Source organism: Taudactylus pleione, unplaced genomic scaffold, assembly GCF_031769625.1.
Source record: "Taudactylus pleione unplaced genomic scaffold, aTauple2 ptg001532l, whole genome shotgun sequence".
NCBI lineage: Eukaryota > Metazoa > Chordata > Amphibia > Anura > Myobatrachidae > Taudactylus > Taudactylus pleione.
The window spans coordinates 215,676-240,027 of record NW_028285929.1 but is presented as its reverse complement, the minus strand read 5'-3'; the positions used below and the strand labels follow the sequence as shown (position 1 = coordinate 240,027).

The following is a 24,352-nucleotide window of genomic DNA, read 5'->3' as shown; positions in this document are numbered from 1 at the left end:
CAAACGTGAACGCGCATGAACGATCATCGTTTGACTCAGAAAGTGAACGATTTTTTCAAACGATTATCGTTAAACGATATTCGTTCAAAAAATCGTGTGTGTATGCAGCTTTAAGCAAGTTGGCAGACGTTCCATATCGTCTCCCTCTGCGTCCAGATCTGTTGCTTCAGGGTCCACACCATCACCCCAATTTGCCTCACTTGGCTTTGACTGCATGGTTTTCGAATCCAGGATTCTGAGGGCCAAGGGGTTTTCAGAGTTTGTGGTGAAAACCATGATTCAGGCTCGTAAGCCGGTTACTTCTCAGATCTGTCATCGGATATGGAAGATATTCTTTTCTTGGTGTGAACAACACACGTTCAAACCGGAAAAGTTCCAAGTGTCTTGCATTTTGTCTGTTTTGCAGAACGGGATGGTTAAGGGTCTGAAATTGTCTTCTCTTAAATGACAGATTTCGGGCTTATCGCTCCTGTTTCAGAGGAAGTTGGCTACCATTCCAGAAGTTCACACCTTCTTGCAGGGGGTTCTTTCCATTCGGCCTCCTTATGTTCCTCCTAGGACTTGAATTAGTTTTGGAGGCTCTCCAAATGGCACCAATTAAGCCTTTTGAAGTCTGTAGAATTGTGATATATCTCTGAAGGTTGTTTTCCTTTTGGCCATTGCCTCGGCCAGAAGAGTATCTGAATTAGCGGCTCTTTCCTGTAAAACTCTGCTTATTTTCATGAGGTTAGGGTAATGTTGCACACTAAACCTTCCTTTCTTCCAAAGGTGGTGTCAGCTTTCCACATTAACCAGCATATCGTCCTTCCAGCTTTTCATCCAGGACTCAGTGACTAGTGAAGCTTCTCCTTTAGCATTGTTGGATGTGGTACGTGCGTTACGCATTTACTTGGACCGTACTTAATCTTTGAGGCGAACGGATTCCCTGTTGGTGCTGATTGATGCACCAAATAGGTTCTGGCCTGCCTCAAAAGGATCCATCGCTAGATGGGTCACTTCTGCCATTAGGCCGGCGTATTTGTCCTCGAATGTGACTGTTCCGGCTTCAATTCAGGCCCATTCCACTCATGCTGCTGGAGCTTTTTGTGCTGTGTTGCACGGTGCCTCGGTTGAGCAGCTCTGCAAAACAACTACCTGGTCATCCGTACGCACTTTTCTACAAATGTTACCGCTTCCATACATTCAGCGCAACAGATGCCAGTGTTGTGTGGAAATTTCTTAGAGCGATCGGTTCTGACGTCCATCCCCCCTTCCCCAGATAGATGGAAATACGGTGGAATATCTTCCTTGGAGTCCATCTGGGGGATGCCAAGGTCCCACCCCTGTTTGGCTTTTCTTTCTGGATACCTGTTGGTCTCTCCTGGTTTTCTCAGGTGTTTTTTTCCCATGGCTGTCCTACGGCTTTGTTAAACATTAGACTGAGCTTACTGTGGTAAGGGAGGGGGTTATATAGGGGGTGGGAGCCAGTTTCAATTAGTTGGTGTCCGACTGCACCCACCACTATACCCAGATGTAAGGCGTCCCCCAGATGGACTCCAAGGAAGAGATTTTACAGTAATTATTAATCTTATATTTCCAGAAATACCAGGTAAAACAGTCATTAAACATGACATAATCACTGACCCAGGGGATAAGGTTAACCTAAAGCTCTATAGACACAGATTCCCCTTGGGCTTCTGGGTTTCAAAAGTAATAAAAAAAAAAGAATGCTGGAGTCAAAAGAATGCTGGAGTCAAAAGAATGCTGGAGTTGGGTGTAACTGAAGAGTCACATAGTGATTGGTCCCATTGTGCTCGTCCTGAGACCTGATGGGAGTTTGCGCTTCTGCAATGATTTCAGTAAGTTAAATGAATGTGTCTAAATGCGTCGGGTGGATGAACATATTGGAAGACTGGGAGCAGCAAGGTACTTATCCACTCTAGACATAACCAAAGGGTATTGGCAAGTGCCATTCACAGATCATTCCAAAGCAAAGACAGCTTACTGCACCAGAAGGGTTGTTGCAATACAAGATGTTGCCCTTTGGGTTACCAGCCACCTTTCCAAGTATAGAGAGAGAATGCTGAGGCCCCATAGACCGTATGATGCTGCCTATCTGGGTGATGTAGCCACCTACTGTATAGCCCTAATTGTCAGGCTAACTTGTCCAGGGTACAAGCAGTGTTGGACTCCATCTATAAGACGGCCAACCTGAATAGGGGGCATGGCCAAAGAAGAAGGGGCGTGTCTTTGTCGCGTGCCCTTTTCGTCACTCCTGGGGGCGTGCCCGCCACTTGCGAACATGCCGGGCAGCCCCCAAGCGTTGCATTCACCGGCAGTGACCACTGCGCTGCCGTTATGACCACCCTCGGGACACTGTGACCCGTGGGTGGAGACAGAACCCGCAGGCTGTCTCAGCGGGGCAGGGTGCTTTCTGCCCTTCAGAAATAGGGCAGGGCGCGGCGCCCAGCTTCAACAGCCTAGCGGCAACGCTAAATGTACATGAGAGAAACTGTGCTACTGTCAAAAGTATTGTCCATCACTGGGCGTTCGACTCTCACTGATCATGTCCCTTTTTAAAATGGATATTGGAGAACAAAGAGAGCAATGGTAGAATAACTAGATGGTTCTCTGCATTACAAAACTTTACATTTACAGTAGTGCACAGGCCGGGAAGCCAGCTGGCCAATGCAGACGCTTTGTCTCGTGTTTGTTTGTTTGGGGGCTGCAGTTGTTCCGTCCCATAGGTCAAAACAAAGTGGGGGGGAAGGTTATGTGACAGAAGCACTGGTAAGCTCATACACAGGGGATATATTTGTCCCAGGTTTCTCACCTATATGTAATAAAACCCCAGGAAAATGTCTGTGATTGCACAACCGACTTGATAGATGTTTAGGATTGAGTAAAAGCTGGTTTACGGTTCCTGGGGTTATAGATGGAGGGTGAGGGCGGGCTCCATCCATTAGGTCCGTTTTGGGTCTTCAGCCTGTGAACAAGCTAATTATTACTTGCACCTGTAAGAGGCTGATAAAAGTGTCAGGGGTTGTACTCAGTGCCTCACTGCCTGGGGAAAGAGGCAGCGGGCTTGTTAACAACTTAACTGGCGAATTCTGTTTCCAAAAGTGTCACCAAAATTTGTAGATGGTTTTTTTTTTTTTTTTTTTACTTTATTATAAAATGATATACACAGAAGACGGCATCAGTGACTTTGTATACCTTTAATATATGATCACGCAGATGGGAGGGGGAGTGACTCATGTACCAAAACAAATCAACCCTCCAACGTTCTATGTAAATGACCTCTCTGATGTGTTCCAGGAAACCCTCTTTGGGCTCTAGCGCTGCCCCATGGCAGGGAGCTGTTACCCAGACCGAGGAGTCCCTATTATTACCCAAAGGAGCCCTCCTCCACTGGACCACCAGGGACAACCGGCTTTGGGGTGTTATTGGCACATATCTGATAAAGTTCTCCACTGTAGTGACTGAGCACACAATACACTGAGGAGGAGAGAGGAATAAAGTATCAACCAATCAGCTCCTGACTGTCATAGTAAAAGCTGTGTTTGAAAAATGACAGTAGCTGATTGGATGGTACGTTTATCTCTCTCCACTTTATCACTTTTCAAGACTTGGTACATCCCCTCCTTAGAGCTGGGGCGCACCTGACATTTATTATTATTATCTACCTTCCCCAGGTGTTGGCAGCACCTTACACACTACATATAACCATGGCTGCTTATCATCCCCATATGGCAGCGCTGGCCGATACCTAAGGCTGAGTGCCGCTACTGGGAATGGAGGGATGGGGGATGGTATGGGATAAGCCATTAGTAGATACAGATATTAGTTTGCTGAAAGTATAAACCATACACTGCTCCATGGTGACCTTCAGTGGTCCCTTACCTCTGCCAGCAGGGACTGTAGGCCAGTCTAAGCATGGGGCCACAATATAGCGCTAGTCTGTGATGTGGCCATTTACTGTCTGTATTCCATCTCTTCTCTTTGCAGTATGGGAAAAAGAGTTACATGGTAAAAGGCATGGCCTTCTCACCCGACTCAACCAGGATCGCTATCGGACAAACGGACAACATTATTTATGTGTACAAGATCGGCGAAGAATGGTGAGTGAGAAGCAGTGTCCCAATAAACACCAGTTTACCACTAGACTCCCCAAATCTCTCTTACACTGTCTGTGATTAGTGTCCTACACTAGTGTGTGTATAGGAGGTACTGCAGGAGAATTAGCCTCTCCCCCCCCCCCCCCCTTACATCTCTGACAGAGGGCAGTGTCCTGCTGGTGTCACACAGGTGTGTCATATGCTGTGACACATATTATACAGGTAACTATATGTGTCCTACACTAGTGTGTATAGGAGGTACTGCAGGAGAATTAGCCTCTCCCCCTTACATGTCTGATAGAGGGCAGTGTCCTGGGTTTAAGAGGTTTATATTATTTAGTTTATTGATTGACCCAGGGAGGGATCTCCTGTCACAAAACCCTTTCTCACCCAGGATGCCACTATAACCCTCATACACTCACTGGTCATCTCCAGATTGGACTACTGTAACCTCCTCCTATCTGGCCTCCCTGTCTCCCACCTCTCTCCTCTCCAATCTGTCCTCAATGCTGCCGCTTGGCTAATCTTCCTCTCCAAATGCACTACATCTGCCTCTTCTCTCCTACAAGCCCTCCACTGGCTTCCTTTCCCCTTCAGAACCCAATTCAAGGTTATTGCACTGACTTTCATAGCTCTCACCCAATCTTCTCCCATTTATATCTCTCACCTCAGCTCCCTTCACTCTCCTGTCAGCCCTCTTCGTTCAACAAATGCCGCCTCTCATGCCAACTGATTACTTCCTCCCACCTCCAAGGTTTTGCCCGTGCTGTGCCCTACCTCTGCAACTCTCTCCCTCTCCCCTTCAAACACACTCTCAAGTCCCACTACTTCATCAAAGCCTTCAGTTCTTATCCTAACCGACTGCTCCATGCTCCTTCCTCCATGTCTACCACATCTGTGTCACCCCTGTTTGTCTGCTCCTCCCCCTTGTAAGCTCTTATGAGCAGGGCCCTCTACCCTCTTATGCTTCTCCGCACTTTCCTCATCTACTCCTTACTCCCCACTCGGGCACCTAACACTTGGTTTTACTGTTGCTAATGTGGGTGTTATGGTCACTAATGTAGCATAGTATATTATCCATGTTCCTTGTCCTGCATTATATTATATTGTACTGAAAGTTGCTGGTCACTAATGTAGTAAAGTGTATATTATCCATGTTCCTTGTCCTGCATTGTACTGTCACTGGTCACTTATTTGTTTATGTACTATGTAAGGTGCTGCAGAACACTTGTGGCGCTATATAAATTAATGATAATAATACTATGAATATGTTGTCAGTGTAACACACACAAAAGAAAATCTGTTTTTAAAAAAAATGATAATCTTCCAAAAACAGTCGCGTCATATTAAAGCATAAACCATGTGTTGGACCCCATCGCAGTACCGGGCAAGCACAAGTAAATGAACATGTGTTGGACCCCATCGCAGTGCCGTGCAACTGGAAATATTTATTTTGTAGTGTATCAATAAACACTATGTAAAAAAAACAATAGGAGGACTTTAATATCATGAACTGGGAACAACAAAGTCCCTCATTGCACCCATGCCTGCCTCATGGGGATTATTAAATCATATTATTTTATAAGTGACTTAGGGTCTGATTCAGTATGGATTGAAGCTGTGTAATTACACTCAGTGCTCCTGCGAGAATATGCTAATGTTGGCCACAGCTCAGCCAGCATAGAGACGCCCACTACTGCTATCTCACATCTGTAATACCTCACAGTCCTGTGTATACATCTGTAACATCAGCCACAGCTCAGCCAGCATAGAGACACCCACTACTGCTATCTCACATCTGTAATACCTCAGTCCTGTGTATACATCTGTAACATCAGCCACAGCTCAGCCAGCATAGAGACACCCACTACTGCTATCTCACATCTGTAATACCTCACAGTCCTGTGTATACATCTGTAACATCAGCCACAGCTAGGCCAGCATAGAGACAGCCACTACTGCTATCTCACTTCTGTAATATCTCACAGTCCTGTGTATACATCTGTAACATCAGCCACAGCTCAGCCAGCATAGAGACACCCACTACTGATATCTCACATCTGTAATACCTCACAGTCCTGTGTATACATCTGTAACATCAGCCACAGCACAGCCAGCATAGAGACACCACTACTGCTATCTCACATCTGTAATACCTCACAGTCCTGTGTATACATCTGTAACATCAGCCACAGCACAGCCAGCATAGAGACCCCACTACTGCTATCTCACATCTGTAATACCTCACAGTCCTGTGTATACATCTGTAACATCAGCCACCGCACAGCCAGCATAGAGACACCCACTACTGATATCTCACATCTGTAATACCTCACAGTCCTGTGTATACATCTGTAACATCAGCCACAGCACAGCCAGCATAGAGACACCCACTACTGCTATCTCACATCTGTAATACCTCAGTCCTGTGTATACATCTGTAACATCAGCCACAGCTCAGCCAGCATAGAGACACCCACTACTGATATCTCACATCTGTAATACCTCACAGTCCTGTGTATACATCTGTAACATCAGCCACAGCTCAGCCAGCATAGAGACACCCACTACTGCTATCTCACATCTGTAATACCTCAGTCCTGTGTATACATCTGTAACATCAGCCACAGCACAGCCAGCATAGAGACAGCCACTACTGCTATCTCACATCTGTAATACCTCACAGTCCTGTGTATACATCTGTAACATCAGCCACAGCACAGCCAGCATAGAGACACCCACTACTGCTATCTCACATCTGTAATACCTCACAGTCCTGTGTATACATCTGTAACATCAGCCACAGCACAGCCAGCATAGAGACCCCACTACTGCTATCTCACATCTGTAACACCTCACAGTCCTGTGTATACATCTGTAACATCAGCCACAGCACAGCCAGCATAGAGACACCCACTACTGCTATCTCACATCTGTAATACCTCACAGTCCTGTGTATACATCTGTAACATCAGCCACAGCACAGCCAGCATAGACACCCACTACTGCTATCTCACATCTGTAATACTTCACAGTCCTGTGTATACATCTGTAACATCAGCCACAGCACAGCCAGCATAGACACCCACTACTGCTATCTCACATCTGTAATACCTCACAGTCCTGTGTATACATCTGTAACATCAGCCACAGCACAGCCAGCATAGAGACACCCACTACTGCTATCTCACATCTGTAATACCTCACAGTCCTGTGTATACATCAGTAACATCAGCCACAGCTCAGCCAGCATAGAGACACCCACTACTGCTATCTCACATCTGTAATACCTCACAGTCCTGTGTATACATCTGTAACATCAGCCACAGCACAGCCAGCATAGAGATGCCCAATACTGCTCTCTCACATCTGTAATACCTCACAGTCCTGTGTATACATCTGTAACATCAGCCACAGCTCAGCTAGCATAGAGACACCTACTACTGCTATCTCACATCTGTAATACCTCACAGTCCTGTGTATACATCTGTAACATCAGCCACAGCACAGCCAGCATAGATACTCCCACTACTGCTATCTCACATCTGTAATACCTCACAGTCCTGTGTATACATCTGTAACATCAGCCACAGCTCAGCCAGCATAGAGACACCCACTACTGATATCTCACATCTGTAATACCTCACAGTCCTGTGTATACATCTGTAACATCAGCCACAGCACAGCCAGCATAGAGACACCCACTACTGCTATCTCACTTCTGTAATACCTCACAGTCCTGTGTATACATCTATAATATCAGCCACAGCTCAGCCAGCATAGAGACGCCCACTACTGCTATCTCACATCTGTAATACCTCACAGTCCTGTGTATACATCTGTAACATCAGCCACAGCACAGCCAGCATAGAGACCCCACTACTGCTATCTCACATCTGTAATACCTCACAGTCCTGTGTATACATCTGTAACATCAGCCACAGCTCAGCCAGCATAGAGACACCCACTACTGATATCTCACATCTGTAATACCTCACAGTCCTGTGTATACATCTGTAACATCAGCCACAGCACAGCCAGCATAGAGACACCCACTACTGCTATCTCACTTCTGTAATACCTCACAGTCCTGTGTATACATCTATAATATCAGCCACAGCTCAGCCAGCATAGAGACGCCCACTACTGCTATCTCACATCTGTAATACCTCACAGTCCTGTGTATACATCTGTAACATCAGCCACAGCACAGCCAGCATAGAGACCCCACTACTGCTATCTCACATCTGTAATACCTCACAGTCCTGTGTATACATCTGTAACATCAGCCACAGCACAGCCAGCATAGAGACACCCACTACTGTTATCTCACATCTGTAATACCTCACAGTCCTGTGTATACATCTGTAACATCAGCCACAGCTCAGCCAGCATAGAGACACCCACTACTGATATCTCACATCTGTAATACCTCACAGTCCTGTGTATACATCTGTAACATCAGCCACAGCACAGCCAGCATAGAGACCCCACTACTGCTATCTCACATCTGTAATACCTCACAGTCCTGTGTATACATCTGTAACATCAGCCACAGCTCAGCCAGCATAGAGATACCCACTACTGCTATCTCACATCTGTAATACCTCACAGTCCTGTGTATACATCTGTAATACCTCACAGTCCTGTGTATACATCTGTAACATCAGCCACAGCACAGCCAGCATAGAGACACCCACTACTGTTATCTCACATCTGTAATACCTCACAGTCCTGTGTATACATCTGTAACATCAGTCACAGCTCAGCCAGCATAGAGACACCCACTACTGCTATCTCACATCTGTAATACCTCACAGTCCTGTGTATACATCTGTAACATCAGCCACAGCTCAGCCAGCATAGAGATACCCACTACTGCTATCTCACATCTGTAATACCTCACAGTCCTGTGTATACATCTGTAACATCAGCCACAGCACAGCCAGCATAGACACCCACTACTGCTATCTCACATCTGTAATATCTCACAGTCCTGTGTATACATCTGTAATACCTCAGTCCTGTGTATACATCTGTAATACCTCACAGTCCTGTGTATACATCTGTAATACCTCACAGTCCTGTGTATACATCTGTACCATCGGCCCATCGCGCAGAATTACAGGAGGTCTGACACGTTGCCTGCAATGGGAGCTCAGGCTGTGTATGCAGCCACAGTGGTTAATTTATGCACGCCATGCAACGCCGTTCAAACGGACAGACGCTTGCGTTTCTCCTGCCACTCCCCCGTCACCAAACGCTGACAGCCTGTCACTCCCTCTGCGATGGATTCCTGTTTGTGGGTGTAACCGCAGTGAGATCGCCACGAATGCGCAGTGGAATACAAGCACAAGACGCAACAATCGGCCGATCATCTGTGTACGCGGTTGTAATTGTGATCCGTGCTGAATCCCTGGGCCCTTAGTGCACTTGAAGCAAAATAGGTGATAAATGCTAATTTCACCCTATAATGCATGGAAAGCGCATGGATGCAGTGGTGTGTGGCTCCATGGTACAACGGATGGGTACTGGATTACTGATTGACACTGGTTACTTACGTGACATAATCATTGATCTAAATGTAATGTAATCCCCATTAGATATGTTCCTCTGACACCAGCTCCCCCAGCGCACTGCTAGTACGCCAAAGCTGCGTATGTGGGCAGTTAATGGTTCGCTTTTCTGTATTTACAGTCTGCCAGCCCATGATTTAGATACCTGTATGGCACCTATACAGCGGCTGCTCTATGTAATATTATCTATCTCTAGTGTGTGATTACCTTGTAAGGAGTAATGAGAATAACCTCACATTGTATTTCATTTAATTTCTAATATTTTTTTTATTTTTTTTTCAGGGGAGATAAAAAAGTCATCTGCAATAAATTCATTCAGTCGGTAAGTTTTTATTTCATAATGAATGGTACAGGGAGTGATAGAGGAAAGCACTAATGCTGTATATAGTGATGGCTGTACTGTGCTGTATATAGTGATGGGGGTACAGGGTGTGATAGAGGAAAGCACTAATGCTGTAGTGATGGCTGTACTGTACTGTATATAGTGATGGGGTACAGGGTGTGATAGAGGAAAGCACTAATGCTGTATATAGTGATGGCTGTACTGTACTGTATATAGTGATGGGGTACAGGGTGTGATAGAGGAAAGCACTAATGCTGTATATAGTGATGGCTGTACTGTACTGTATATAGTGATGGGGTACAGGGTGTGATAGAGGAAAGCACTAATGCTGTATATAGTGATGGCTGTACTGTACTGTATATAGTGATGGGGTACAGGGTGTGATAGAGGAAAGCACTAATGCTGTATATAGTGATGGCTGTACTGTACTGTATATAGTGATGGCTGTACTATGCTGTATATAGTGATGGGGTACAGGGAGTGATAGAGGAAAGCACTAATGCTGTAGTGATAGCTGTACTATGCTGTATATAGTGATGGCTGTACTATGCTGTATATAGTGATGGCTGTACTGTGCTGTATATAGTGATGGCTGTACTGTGCTGTATATAGTGATGGCTGTACTGTGCTGTATATAGTGATGGCTGTACTGTGCTGTATATAGTGATGGGGGTACAGGGTGTGATAGAGGAAAGCACTAATGCTGTAGTGATGGCTGTACTGTGCTGTATATAGTGATGGCTGTATATAGTGATGGGGGTACAGGGTGTGATAGAGGAAAGCACTAATGCTGTATTGATGGCTGTACTGTATATAGTGATGGGGGTACAGGGTGTGATAGAGGAAAGCACTAATGCTGTATTGATGGCTGTACTGTACTGTATATAGTGATGGGGTACAGGGTGTGATAGAGGAAAGCACTAATGCTGTAGTGATAGCTGTACTGTATATAGTGATGGCTGTACTGTACTGTATATAGTGATGGGGTACAGGGTGTGATAGAGGAAAGCACTAATGCTGTAGTGATGGCTGTACTGTGCTGTATATAGTGATGGCTGTACTGTACTGTATATAGTGATGGGGTACAGGGTGTGATAGAGGAAAGCACTAATGCTGTAGTGATGGCTGTACTGTGCTGTATATAGTGATGGCTGTACTGTACTGTATATAGTGATGGGGTACAGGGTGTGATAGAGGAAAGCACTAATGCTGTAGTGATGGCTGTACTGTGCTGTATATAGTGATGGCTGTACTGTGCTGTATATAGTGATGGGGTACAGGGTGTGATAGAGGAAAGCACTAATGCTGTAGTGATGGCTGTACTGTGCTGTATATAGTGATGGGGGTACTGTACTGTATATAGTGATGGGGTACGGGGTGTGATAGAGGAAAGCACTAATACTGTAGTGATGGCTGTACTGTATATAGTGATGGGGTACAGGGTGTGATAGAGGAAAGCAATAATGCTGTATATAGTGAGGTCTGTACTGTGCTGTATATAGTGATGGGGGTACAGGGAGTGATAGAGGAAAGCACTAATGCTGTAGTGATGGCTGTACTGTATATAGTGATGGGGTACAGGGTGTGATAGAGGAAAGCACTAATGCTGTAGTGATGGCTGTACTGTATATAGTGATGGGGTACAGGGTGTGATAGAGGAAAGCACTAATGCTGTAGTGATGGCTGTACTGTACTGTATATAGTGATGGGGGTACTGTACTGTATATAGTGATGCTGTACTGTATATAGTGATGGGGGTACAGGGTGTGATAGAGGAAAGCACTAATGCTGTAGTGATGGCTGTACTGTGCTGTATATAGTGATGGGGTACAGGGTGTGATAGAGGAAAGCACTAATACTGTAGTGATGGCTGTACTGTACTGTATATAGTGATGGGGTACAGGGTGTGATAGAGGAAAGCACTAATGCTGTAGTGATGGCTGTACTGTACTGTATATAGTGATGGGGTACAGGGTGTGATAGAGGAAAGCACTAATGCTGTAGTGATGGCTGTACTGTGCTGTATATAGTGATGGCTGTACTGTGCTGTATATAGTGATGGGGTACAGGGTGTGATAGAGGAAAGCACTAATGCTGTAGTGATGGCTGTACTGTGCTGTATATAGTGATGGGGGTACAGGGTGTGATAGAGGAAAGCACTAATGCTGTAGTGATGGCTGTACTGTACTGTATATAGTGATGGCTGTACTGTACTGTATATAGTGATGGGGTACAGGGTGTGATAGAGGAAAGCACTAATGCTGTAGTGATGGCTGTACTGTGCTGTATATAGTGATGGGGTACAGGGTGTGATAGAGGAAAGCACTAATGCTGTAGTGATGGCTGTACTGTACTGTATATAGTGATGGCTGTACTGTGCTGTATATAGTGATGGGGTACAGGGTGTGATAGAGGAAAGCACTAATGCTGTAGTGATGGCTGTACTGTGCTGTATATAGTGATGGCTGTACTGTGCTGTATATAGTGATGGGGTACAGGGTGTGATAGAGGAAAGCACTAATGCTGTAGTGATGGCTGTACTGTACTGTATATAGTGATGGCTGTACTGTGCTGTATATAGTGATGGGGTACAGGGTGTGATAGAGGAAAGCACTAATGCTGTAGTGATGGCTGTACTGTGCTGTATATAGTGATGGCTGTACTGTGCTGTATATAGTGATGGGGTACAGGGTGTGATAGAGGAAAGCACTAATGCTGTAGTGATGGCTGTACTGTGCTGTATATAGTGATGGCTGTACTGTGCTGTATATAGTGATGGCTGTACTGTGCTGTATATAGTGATGGGGTACAGGGTGTGATAGAGGAAAGCACTAATACTGTAGTGATGGCTGTACTGTGCTGTATATAGTGATGGCTGTACTGTGCTGTATATAGTGATGGCTGTACTGTGCTGTATATAGTGATGACTGTGCTGTATATAGTGATGGGGTACAGGGTGTGATAGAGGAAAGCACTAATGCTGTAGTGATGGCTGTACTGTACTGTATATAGTGATGGCTGTACTGTGCTGTATATAGTGATGGGGTACAGGGTGTGATAGAGGAAAGCACTAATGCTGTAGTGATGGCTGTACTGTGCTCTATATAGTGATGGGGTACAGGGTGTGATAGAGGAAAGCACTAATGCTGTAGTGATGGCTGTACTGTACTGTATATAGTGATGGGGTACAGGGTGTGATAGAGGAAAGCACTAATGCTGTAGTGATGGCTGTACTGTGCTGTATATAGTGATGGGGGAACTGTGCTGTATATAGTGATGGGGGTACAGGGTGTGATAGAGGAAAGCACTAATGCTGTAGTGATAGCTGTACTGTGCTGTATATAGTGATGGTGTACAGGGTGTGATAGAGGAAAGCACTAATGCTGTAGTGATGGCTGTACTGTGCTGTATATAGTGATGGGGGTACAGGGTGTGATAGAGGAAAGCAATAATGCTGTATATAGTGATGGCTGTACTGTGCTGTATATAGTGATGGGGGTACAGGGTGTGATAGAGGAAAGCACTAATGCTGTAGTGATAGCTGTACTGTGCTGTATATAGTGATGGCTGTACTGTGCTGTATATAGTGATGGGGGTACAGGGTGTGATAGAGGAAAGCACTAATGCTGTAGTGATGGCTGTACTGTGCTGTATATAGTGATGGGGGTACAGGGTGTGATAGAGGAAAGCACTAATGCTGTAGTGATGGCTGTACTGTGCTGTATATAGTGATGGGGTACAGGGTGTGATAGAGGAAAGCACTAATGCTGTAGTGATGGCTGTACTGTGCTGTATATAGTGATGGCTGTACTGTATATAGTGATGGGGGTACAGGGAGTGATAGAGGAAAGCAATAATGCTGTATATAGTGATGGCTGTACTGTGCTGTATATAGTGATGGGGGTACAGGGTGTGATAGAGGAAAGCACTAATGCTGTAGTGATGGCTGTACTGTACTGTATATAGTGATGGGGTACAGGGTGTGATAGAGGAAAGCACTAATGCTGTAGTGATGGCTGTACTGTATATAGTGATGGCTGTACTGTGCTGTATATAGTGATGGGGGTACAGGGTGTGATAGAGGAAAGCTCTATTGCTGTAGTGATGGCTGTACTGTGCTGTATATAGTGATGGGGGTACAGGGTGTGATAGAGGAAAGCTCTATTGCTGTAGTGATGGCTGTGCTGTATATAGTGATGGCTGTACTGTGCTGTATATAGTGATGGGGTACAGGGTGTGATAGAGGAAAGCACTAATACTGTAGTGATGGCTGTACTGTGCTGTATATAGTGATGGCTGTACTGTGCTGTATATAGTGATGGGGGTACAGGGAGTGATAGAGGAAAGCACTAATGCTGTAGTGATGGCTGTACTGTGCTGTATATAGTGATGGCTGTACTGTGCTGTATATAGTGATGAGGGTACAGGGTGTGATAGAGGAAAGCACTAATGCTGTAGTGATGGCTGTACTGTATATAGTGATGGGGTACAGGGTGTGATAGAGGAAAGCACTAATGCTGTAGTGATGGCTGTACTGTACTGTATATAGTGATGGGGTACAGGGTGTGATAGAGGAAAGCACTAATGCTGTAGTGATGGCTGTACTGTGCTGTATATAGTGATGGCTGTACTGTGCTGTATATAGTGATGGGGTACAGGGTGTGATAGAGGAAAGCACTAATGCTGTAGAGATGGCTGTACTGTGCTGTATATAGTGATGGGGTACAGGGTGTGATAGAGGAAAGCACTAATGCTGTAGAGATGGCTGTACTGTGCTGTATATAGTGATGGGGGTACAGGGTGTGATAGAGGAAAGCACTAATGCTGTAGTGATGGCTGTACTGTGCTGTATATAGTGATGGGGTACAGGGTGTGATAGAGGAAAGCACTAATGCTGTAGTGATGGCTGTACTGTACTGTATATAGTGATGGGGTACAGGGTGTGATAGAGGAAAGCACTAATGCTGTAGAGATGGCTGTACTGTGCTGTATATAGTGATGGGGGTACAGGGTGTGATAGAGGAAAGCACTAATGCTGTAGTGATGGCTGTACTGTGCTGTATATAGTGATGGGGGTACAGGGTGTGATAGAGGAAAGCACTAATGCTGTAGTGATGGCTGTACTGTGCTGTATATAGTGATGGCTGTACTGTGCTGTATATAGTGATGGGGTACAGGGTGTGATAGAGGAAAGCACTAATGCTGTAGTGATGGCTGTACTGTACTGTATATAGTGATGGGGGTACAGGGTGTGATAGAGGAAAGCACTAATGCTGTAGTGATGGCTGTACTGTATATAGTGATGGGGGTACAGGGTGTGATAGAGGAAAGCACTAATGCTGTAGTGATGGCTGTACTGTATATAGTGATGGGGGTACAGGGTGTGATAGAGGAAAGCACTAATGCTGTAGTGATGGCTGTACTGTGCTGTATATAGTGTTGGGGTACAGGGTGTGATAGAGGAAAGCACTAATGCTGTAGTGATGGCTGTACTGTATATAGTGATGGGGGTACAGGGTGTGATAGAGGAAAGCACTAATGCTGTAGTGATGGCTGTACTGTATATAGTGATGGGGGTACAGGGTGTGATAGAGGAAAGCACTAATGCTGTAGTGATGGCTGTACTGTGCTGTATATAGTGTTGGGGTACAGGGTGTGATAGAGGAAAGCACTAATACTGTAGTGATGGCTGTACTGTGCTGTATATAGTGATGGGGTACAGGGTGTGATAGAGGAAAGCACTAATGCTGTAGTGATGGCTGTACTGTGCTGTATATAGTGATGGGGTACAGGGTGTGATAGAGGAAAGCACTAATGCTGTAGTGATGGCTGTACTGTACTGTATATAGTGATGGGGTACAGGGAGTGATAGAGGAAAGCAATAATGCTGTATATAGTGATGGCTGTACTGTGCTGTATATAGTGATGGGGGTACAGGGTGTGATAGAGGAAAGCACTAATGCTGTAGTGATGGCTGTACTGTATATAGTGATGGGGTACAGGGTGTGATAGAGGAAAGCACTAATGCTGTAGTGATGGCTGTACTGTGCTGTATATAGTGTTGGGGTACAGGGTGTGATAGAGGAAAGCACTAATACTGTAGTGATGGCTGTACTGTACTGTATATAGTGTTGGGGTACAGGGTGTGATAGAGGAAAGCACTAATACTGTAGTGATGGCTGTACTGTGCTGTATATAGTGATGGCTGTACTGTGCTGTATATAGTGATGGGGTATAGGGTGTGATAGAGGAAAGCACTAATGCTGTAGTGATGGCTGTACTGTGCTATATATAGTGATGGGGTACAGGGTGTGATAGAGGAAAGCACTAATGCTGTAGTGATGGCTGTACTGTACTGTATATAGTGATGGCTGTACTGTGCTGTATATAGTGATGGGGGTACAGGGTGTGATAGAGGAAAGCTCTATTGCTGTAGTGATGGCTGTACTGTGCTGTATATAGTGATGGCTGTACTGTGCTGTATATAGTGATGGGGTACAGGGTGTGATAGAGGAAAGCACTAATGCTGTAGTGATGGCTGTACTGTGCTGTATATAGTGATGGCTGTACTGTGCTGTATATAGTGATGGCTGTACTGTGCTGTATATAGTGATGAGGGTACAGGGTGTGATAGAGGAAAGCACTAATGCTGTAGTGATGGCTGTACTGTACTGTATATAGTGATGGGGTACAGGGAGTGATAGAGGAAAGCACTAATGCTGTAGTGATGGCTGTACTGTATATAGTGATGGGGTACAGGGTGTGATAGAGGAAAGCACTAATGCTGTAGTGATGGCTGTACTGTACTGTATATAGTGATGGGGTACTGTGCTGTATATAGTGATGGCTGTACTGTGCTGTATATAGTGATGAGGGTACAGGGTGTGATAGAGGAAAGCACTAATGCTGTAGTGATGGCTGTATTGTGCTGTATATAGTGATGGGGTACAGGGTGTGATAGAGGAAAGCACTAATGCTGTAGTGATGGCTGTACTGTACTGTATATAGTGATGGGGTACAGGGTGTGATAGAGGAAAGCACTAATGCTGTAGAGATGGCTGTACTGTGCTGTATATAGTGATGGGGGTACAGGGTGTGATAGAGGAAAGCACTAATGCTGTAGTGATGGCTGTACTGTGCTGTATATAGTGTTGGGGTACAGGGTGTGATAGAGGAAAGCACTAATGCTGTAGTGATGGCTGTACTGTATATAGTGATGGGGGTACAGGGTGTGATAGAGGAAAGCACTAATGCTGTAGTGATGGCTGTACTGTGCTGTATATAGTGTTGGGGTACAGGGTGTGATAGAGGAAAGCACTAATGCTGTAGTGATGGCTGTACTGTATATAGTGATGGGGGTACAGGGTGTGATAGAGGAAAGCACTAATGCTGTAGTGATGGCTGTACTGTGCTGTATATAGTGATGGGGTACAGGGTGTGATAGAGGAAAGCAATAATGCTGTAGTGATGGCTGTACTGTGCTGTATATAGTGTTGGGGTACAGGGTGTGATAGAGGAAAGCACTAATACTGTAGTGATGGCTGTACTGTGCTGTATATAGTGATGGCTGTACTGTGCTGTATATAGTGATGGGGTATAGGGTGTGATAGAGGAAAGCACTAATGCTGTAGTGATGGCTGTACTGTGCTGTATATAGTGATGGGGTACAGGGTGTGATAGAGGAAAGCACTAATGCTGTAGTGATGGCTGTACTGTGCTGTATATAGTGATGGGGTACAGGGTGTGATAGAGGAAAGCACTAATGCTGTAGTGATGGCTGTACTGTGCTGTATATAGTGATGGGGTACAGGGTGTGATAGAGGAAAGTACTAATGCTGTAGTGATGGCTGTACTGTGCTGTATATAGTGATGGCTGTACTGTGCTGTATATAGTGATGGCTGTACTGTGCTGTATATAGTGATGGGGGTACAGGGTGTGATAGAGGAAAGCACTAATACTGTAGTGATGGCTGTACTGTATATAGTGATGGGGGTACAGGGTGTGATAGAGGAAAGCACTAATGCTGTAGTGATGGCTGTACTGTGCTGTATATAGTGATGGGGTACAGGGTGTGATAGAGGAAAGCACTAATGCTGTAGTGATGGCTGTACTGTATATAGTGATGGGGGTACAGGGTGTGATAGAGGAAAGCACTAATGCTGTAGTGATGGCTGTACTGTGCTGTATATAGTGATGGGGGTACAGGGTGTGATAGAGGAAAGCACTAATGCTGTAGTGATGGCTGTACTGTGCTGTATATAGTGATGGCTGTACTGTGCTGTATATAGTGATGGGGTACAGGGTGTGATAGAGGAAAGCACTAATGCTGTAGTGATGGCTGTACTGTGCTGTATATAGTGATGGGGTACAGGGTGTGATAGAGGAAAGCACTAATGCTGTAGTGATGGCTGTACTGTGCTGTATATAGTGATGGGGTACAGGGAGTGATAGAGTTAAGCACTAATGCTGTAGTGATGGCTGTACTGTATATAGTGATGGGGGTACTGTGCTGTATATAGTGATGGGGGTACAGGGTGTGATAGAGGAAAGCACTAATGCTGTAGTGATGGCTGTACTGTACTGTATATAGTGATGGGGTACAGGGTGTGATAGAGGAAAGCACTAATGCTGTAGTGATGGCTGTACTGTACTGTATATAGTGATGGGGTACAGGGTGTGATAGAGGAAAGCACTAATGCTGTAGTGATGGCTGTACTGTGCTGTATATAGTGATGGGGGTACAGGGAGTGATAGAGGAAAGCACTAATACTGTAGTGATTGCTGTACTGTGCTGTATATAGTGATGGGGTACAGGGTGTGATAGAGGAAAGCACTAATGCTGTAGTGATGGCTGTACTGTACTGTATATAGTGATGGGGTACAGGGTGTGATAGAGGAAAGCACTAATGCTGTAGTGATGGCTGTACTGTGCTGTATATAGTGATGGGGTACAGGGTGTGATAGAGGAAAGCACTAATGCTGTAGTGATGGCTGTACTGTATATAGTGATGGGGGTACAGGGTGTGATAGAGTTAAGCACTAATGCTGTAGTGATTGCTGTACTGTACTGTATATAGTGATGGGGTACAGGGTGTGATAGAGGAAAGCACTAATGCTGTAGTGATGGCTGTACTGTACTGTATATAGTGATGGCTGTACTGTGCTGTATATAGTGATGGGGTATAGGGTGTGATAGAGGAAAGCACTAATGCTGTAGTGATGGCTGTACTGTGCTGTATATAGTGATGGGGTACAGGGTGTGATAGAGGAAAGCACTAATGCTGTAGTGATGGCTGTACTGTATATAGTGATGGCTGTACTGTGCTGTATATAGTGATAGGGGTACAGGGTGTGATAGAGGAAAGCACTAATGCTGTAGTGATGGCTGTACTGTGCTGTATATAGTGATGGCTGTACTGTGCTGTATATAGTGATGGGGTATAGGGTGTGATAGAGGAAAGCACTAATGCTGTAGTGATAGCTGTACTGTACTGTATATAGTGATGGGGGTACAGGGTGTGATAGAGGAAAGCACTAATGCTGTAGTGATGGCTGTACTATGCTGTATATAGTGATGGGGTACAGGGTGTGATAGAGGAAAACACTAATGCTGTAGTGATGGCTGTACTGTGCTGTATATAGTGATGGGGTACAGGGTGTGATAGAGGAAAGCACTAATGCTGTAGTGATGGCTGTACTGTATATAGTGATGGGGTACAGGGTGTGATAGAGGAAAGCACTAATGCTGTAGTGATGGCTGTATTGTGCTGTATATAGTGATGGGGTACAGGGTGTGATAGAGGAAAGCACTAATGCTGTAGTGATGGCTGTACTGTGCTGTATATAGTGATGGGGTACAGGGTGTGATAGAGGAAAGCACTAATGCTGTAGTGATGGCTGTACTGTGCTGTATATAGTGATGGGGGTACAGGGTGTGATAGAGGAAAGCACTAATGCTGTAGTGATGGCTGTACTGTACTGTATATAGTGATGGCTGTACTGTGCTGTATATAGTGATGGGGGTACAGGGTGTGATAGAGGAAAGCACTAATGCTGTAGTGATGGCTGTACTGTGCTGTATATAGTGATGGGGGTACAGGGTGTGATAGAGGAAAGCACTAATGCTGTAGTGATGGCTGTACTGTATATAGTGATGGGGTACAGGGTGTGATAGAGGAAAGCACTAATGCTGTAGTGATGGCTGTACTGTGCTGTATATAGTGATGGGGTACAGGGTGTGATAGAGGAAAGCACTAATGCTGTAGTGATGGCTGTACTGTATATAGTGATGGGGGTACAGGGTGTGATAGAGTTAAGCACTAATGCTGTAGTGATTGCTGTACTGTACTGTATATAGTGATGGGGTACAGGGTGTGATAGAGGAAAGCACTAATGCTGTAGTGATGGCTGTACTGTACTGTATATAGTGATGGCTGTACTGTGCTGTATATAGTGATGGGGTATAGGGTGTGATAGAGGAAAGCACTAATGCTGTAGTGATGGCTGTACTGTGCTGTATATAGTGATGGGGTACAGGGTGTGATAGAGGAAAGCACTAATGCTGTAGTGATGGCTGTACTGTATATAGTGATGGCTGTACTGTGCTGTATATAGTGATAGGGGTACAGGGTGTGATAGAGGAAAGCACTAATGCTGTAGTGATGGCTGTACTGTGCTGTATATAGTGATGGCTGTACTGTGCTGTATATAGTGATGGGGTATAGGGTGTGATAGAGGAAAGCACTAATGCTGTAGTGATAGCTGTACTGTACTGTATATAGTGATGGGGGTACAGGGTGTGATAGAGGAAAGCACTAATGCTGTAGTGATGGCTGTACTATGCTGTATATAGTGATGGGGTACAGGGTGTGATAGAGGAAAACACTAATGCTGTAGTGATGGCTGTACTGTGCTGTATATAGTGATGGGGTACAGGGTGTGATAGAGGAAAGCACTAATGCTGTAGTGATGGCTGTACTGTATATAGTGATGGGGTACAGGGTGTGATAGAGGAAAGCACTAATGCTGTAGTGATGGCTGTATTGTGCTGTATATAGTGATGGGGTACAGGGTGTGATAGAGGAAAGCACTAATGCTGTAGTGATGGCTGTACTGTGCTGTATATAGTGATGGGGTACAGGGTGTGATAGAGGAAAGCACTAATGCTGTAGTGATGGCTGTACTGTGCTGTATATAGTGATGGGGGTACAGGGTGTGATAGAGGAAAGCACTAATGCTGTAGTGATGGCTGTACTGTACTGTATATAGTGATGGGGTACTGTGCTGTATATAGTGATGGCTGTACTGTGCTGTATATAGTGATGGGGGTACAGGGTGTGATAGAGGAAAGCACTAATGCTGTAGTGATGGCTGTACTGTGCTGTATATAGTGATGGGGGTACAGGGTGTGATAGAGGAAAGCACTAATGCTGTAGTGATGGCTGTACTGTATATAGTGATGGGGTACAGGGTGTGATAGAGGAAAGCACTAATGCTGTAGTGATGGCTGTACTGTGCTGTATATAGTGATGGGGTACAGGGTGTGATAGAGGAAAGCACTAATGCTGTAGTGATGGCTGTACTGTGCTGTATATAGTGATGGGGTACAGGGTGTGATAGAGGAAAGCACTAATGCTGTAGTGATGGCTGTACTGTGCTGTATATAGTGATGGGGTACAGGGTGTGATAGAGGAAAGCACTAATGCTGTAGTGATAGCTGTGCTGTATATAGTGATGGGGGTACAGGGTGTGATAGAGGAAAGCACTAATGCTGTAGTGATGGCTGTACTATGCTGTATATAGTGATGGGGTACAGGGTGTGATAGAGGAAAACACTAATGCTGTAGTGATGGCTGTACTGTACTGTATATAGTGATGGCTGTACTGTGCTGTATATAGTGATGGGGTACAGGGAGTGATAGAGGAAAGCACTAATGCTGTAGTGATAGCTGTGCTGTATATAGTGATGGGGGTACAGGGTGTGATAGAGGAAAGCACTAATGCTGTAGTGATGGCTGTACTGTATATAGTGATGGGGGTACAGGGTGTGATAGAGGAAAGCACTAATGCTGTAGTGATGGCTGTACTGTGCTGTATATAGTGTTGGGGTACAGGGTGTGATAGAGGAAAGCACTAATACTGTAGTGATGGCTGTACTGTGCTGTATATAGTGATGGCTGTACTGTGCTGTATATAGTGATGGGGTATAGGGTGTGATAGAGGAAAGCACTAATGCTGTAGTGATGGCTGTACTGTGCTGTATATAGTGATGGGGTACAGGGTGTGATAGAGGAAAGCACTAATGCTGTAGTGATGGCTGTACTGTGCTGTATATAGTGATGGGGTACAGGGTGTGATAGAGGAAAGCACTAATGCTGTAGTGATGGCTGTACTGTGCTGTATATAGTGATGGGGTACAGGGTGTGATAGAGGAAAGTACTAATGCTGTAGTGATGGCTGTACTGTGCTGTATATAGTGATGGCTGTACTGTGCTGTATATAGTGATGGCTGTACTGTGCTGTATATAGTGATGGGGGTACAGGGTGTGATAGAGGAAAGCACTAATACTGTAGTGATGGCTGTACTGTATATAGTGATGGGGGTACAGGGTGTGATAGAGGAAAGCACTAATGCTGTAGTGATGGCTGTACTGTGCTGTATATAGTGATGGGGTACAGGGTGTGATAGAGGAAAGCACTAATGCTGTAGTGATGGCTGTACTGTATATAGTGATGGGGGTACAGGGTGTGATAGAGGAAAGCACTAATGCTGTAGTGATGGCTGTACTGTGCTGTATATAGTGATGGGGGTACAGGGTGTGATAGAGGAAAGCACTAATGCTGTAGTGATGGCTGTACTGTGCTGTATATAGTGATGGGGCTGTACTGTGCTGTATATAGTGATGGGGTACAGGGTGTGATAGAGGAAAGCACTAATGCTGTAGTGATGGCTGTACTGTGCTGTATATAGTGATGGGGTACAGGGTGTGATAGAGGAAAGCACTAATGCTGTAGTGATGGCTGTACTGTATATAGTGATGGGGTACAGGGTGTGATAGAGGAAAGCACTAATGCTGTAGTGATGGCTGTACTGTACTGTATATAGTGATGGGGTACAGGGAGTGATAGAGGAAAGCACTAATGCTGTAGTGATGGCTGTACTGTATATAGTGATGGGGGTACAGGGTGTGATAGAGTTAAGCACTAATGCTGTAGTGATGGCTGTACTGTATATAGTGATGGGGGTACTGTGCTGTATATAGTGATGGGGGTACAGGGTGTGATAGAGGAAAGCACTAATGCTGTAGTGATGGCTGTACTGTACTGTATATAGTGATGGGGTACAGGGTGTGATAGAGGAAAGCACTAATGCTGTAGTGATGGCTGTACTGTGCTGTATATAGTGATGGGGGTACAGGGAGTGATAGAGGAAAGCACTAATACTGTAGTGATTGCTGTACTGTGCTGTATATAGTGATGGGGTACAGGGTGTGATAGAGGAAAGCACTAATGCTGTAGTGATGGCTGTACTGTACTGTATATAGTGATGGGGTACAGGGTGTGATAGAGGAAAGCACTAATGCTGTAGTGATGGCTGTACTGTGCTGTATATAGTGATGGGGTACAGGGTGTGATAGAGGAAAGCACTAATGCTGTAGTGATGGCTGTACTGTATATAGTGATGGGGGTACAGGGTGTGATAGAGTTAAGCACTAATGCTGTAGTGATTGCTGTACTGTACTGTATATAGTGATGGGGTACAGGGTGTGATAGAGGAAAGCACTAATGCTGTAGTGATGGCTGTACTGTACTGTATATAGTGATGGCTGTACTGTGCTGTATATAGTGATGGGGTATAGGGTGTGATAGAGGAAAGCACTAATGCTGTAGTGATGGCTGTACTGTGCTGTATATAGTGATGGGGTACAGGGTGTGATAGAGGAAAGCACTAATGCTGTAGTGATGGCTGTACTGTATATAGTGATGGCTGTACTGTGCTGTATATAGTGATAGGGGTACAGGGTGTGATAGAGGAAAGCACTAATGCTGTAGTGATGGCTGTACTGTGCTGTATATAGTGATGGCTGTACTGTGCTGTATATAGTGATGGGGTATAGGGTGTGATAGAGGAAAGCACTAATGCTGTAGTGATAGCTGTACTGTACTGTATATAGTGATGGGGGTACAGGGTGTGATAGAGGAAAGCACTAATGCTGTAGTGATGGCTGTACTATGCTGTATATAGTGATGGGGTACAGGGTGTGATAGAGGAAAACACTAATGCTGTAGTGATGGCTGTACTGTGCTGTATATAGTGATGGGGTACAGGGTGTGA

General features: G+C 45.1%; 1 protein-coding gene across 1 annotated transcript in view; it reads left to right on the top strand.

Annotated features, from left to right (window-relative positions):
- Nucleotides 1–214: 214 nt before the first annotated feature.
- LOC148442417 (intraflagellar transport protein 172 homolog) overlaps nucleotides 215–24,352 on the top strand; it is a gene marked incomplete at its 3' end in the record, with an annotated part of 107,347 nt that continues 83,209 nt past the window's right edge. The window contains exons 1-3 of the mRNA XM_088463966.1: nucleotides 215–415; nucleotides 3,988–4,100; nucleotides 9,956–9,995. Coding sequence (XP_088320092.1) covers nucleotides 215–415; nucleotides 3,988–4,100; nucleotides 9,956–9,995 — 354 coding nt within the window. The remainder of the gene's footprint in view (nucleotides 416–3,987; nucleotides 4,101–9,955; nucleotides 9,996–24,352) is intronic.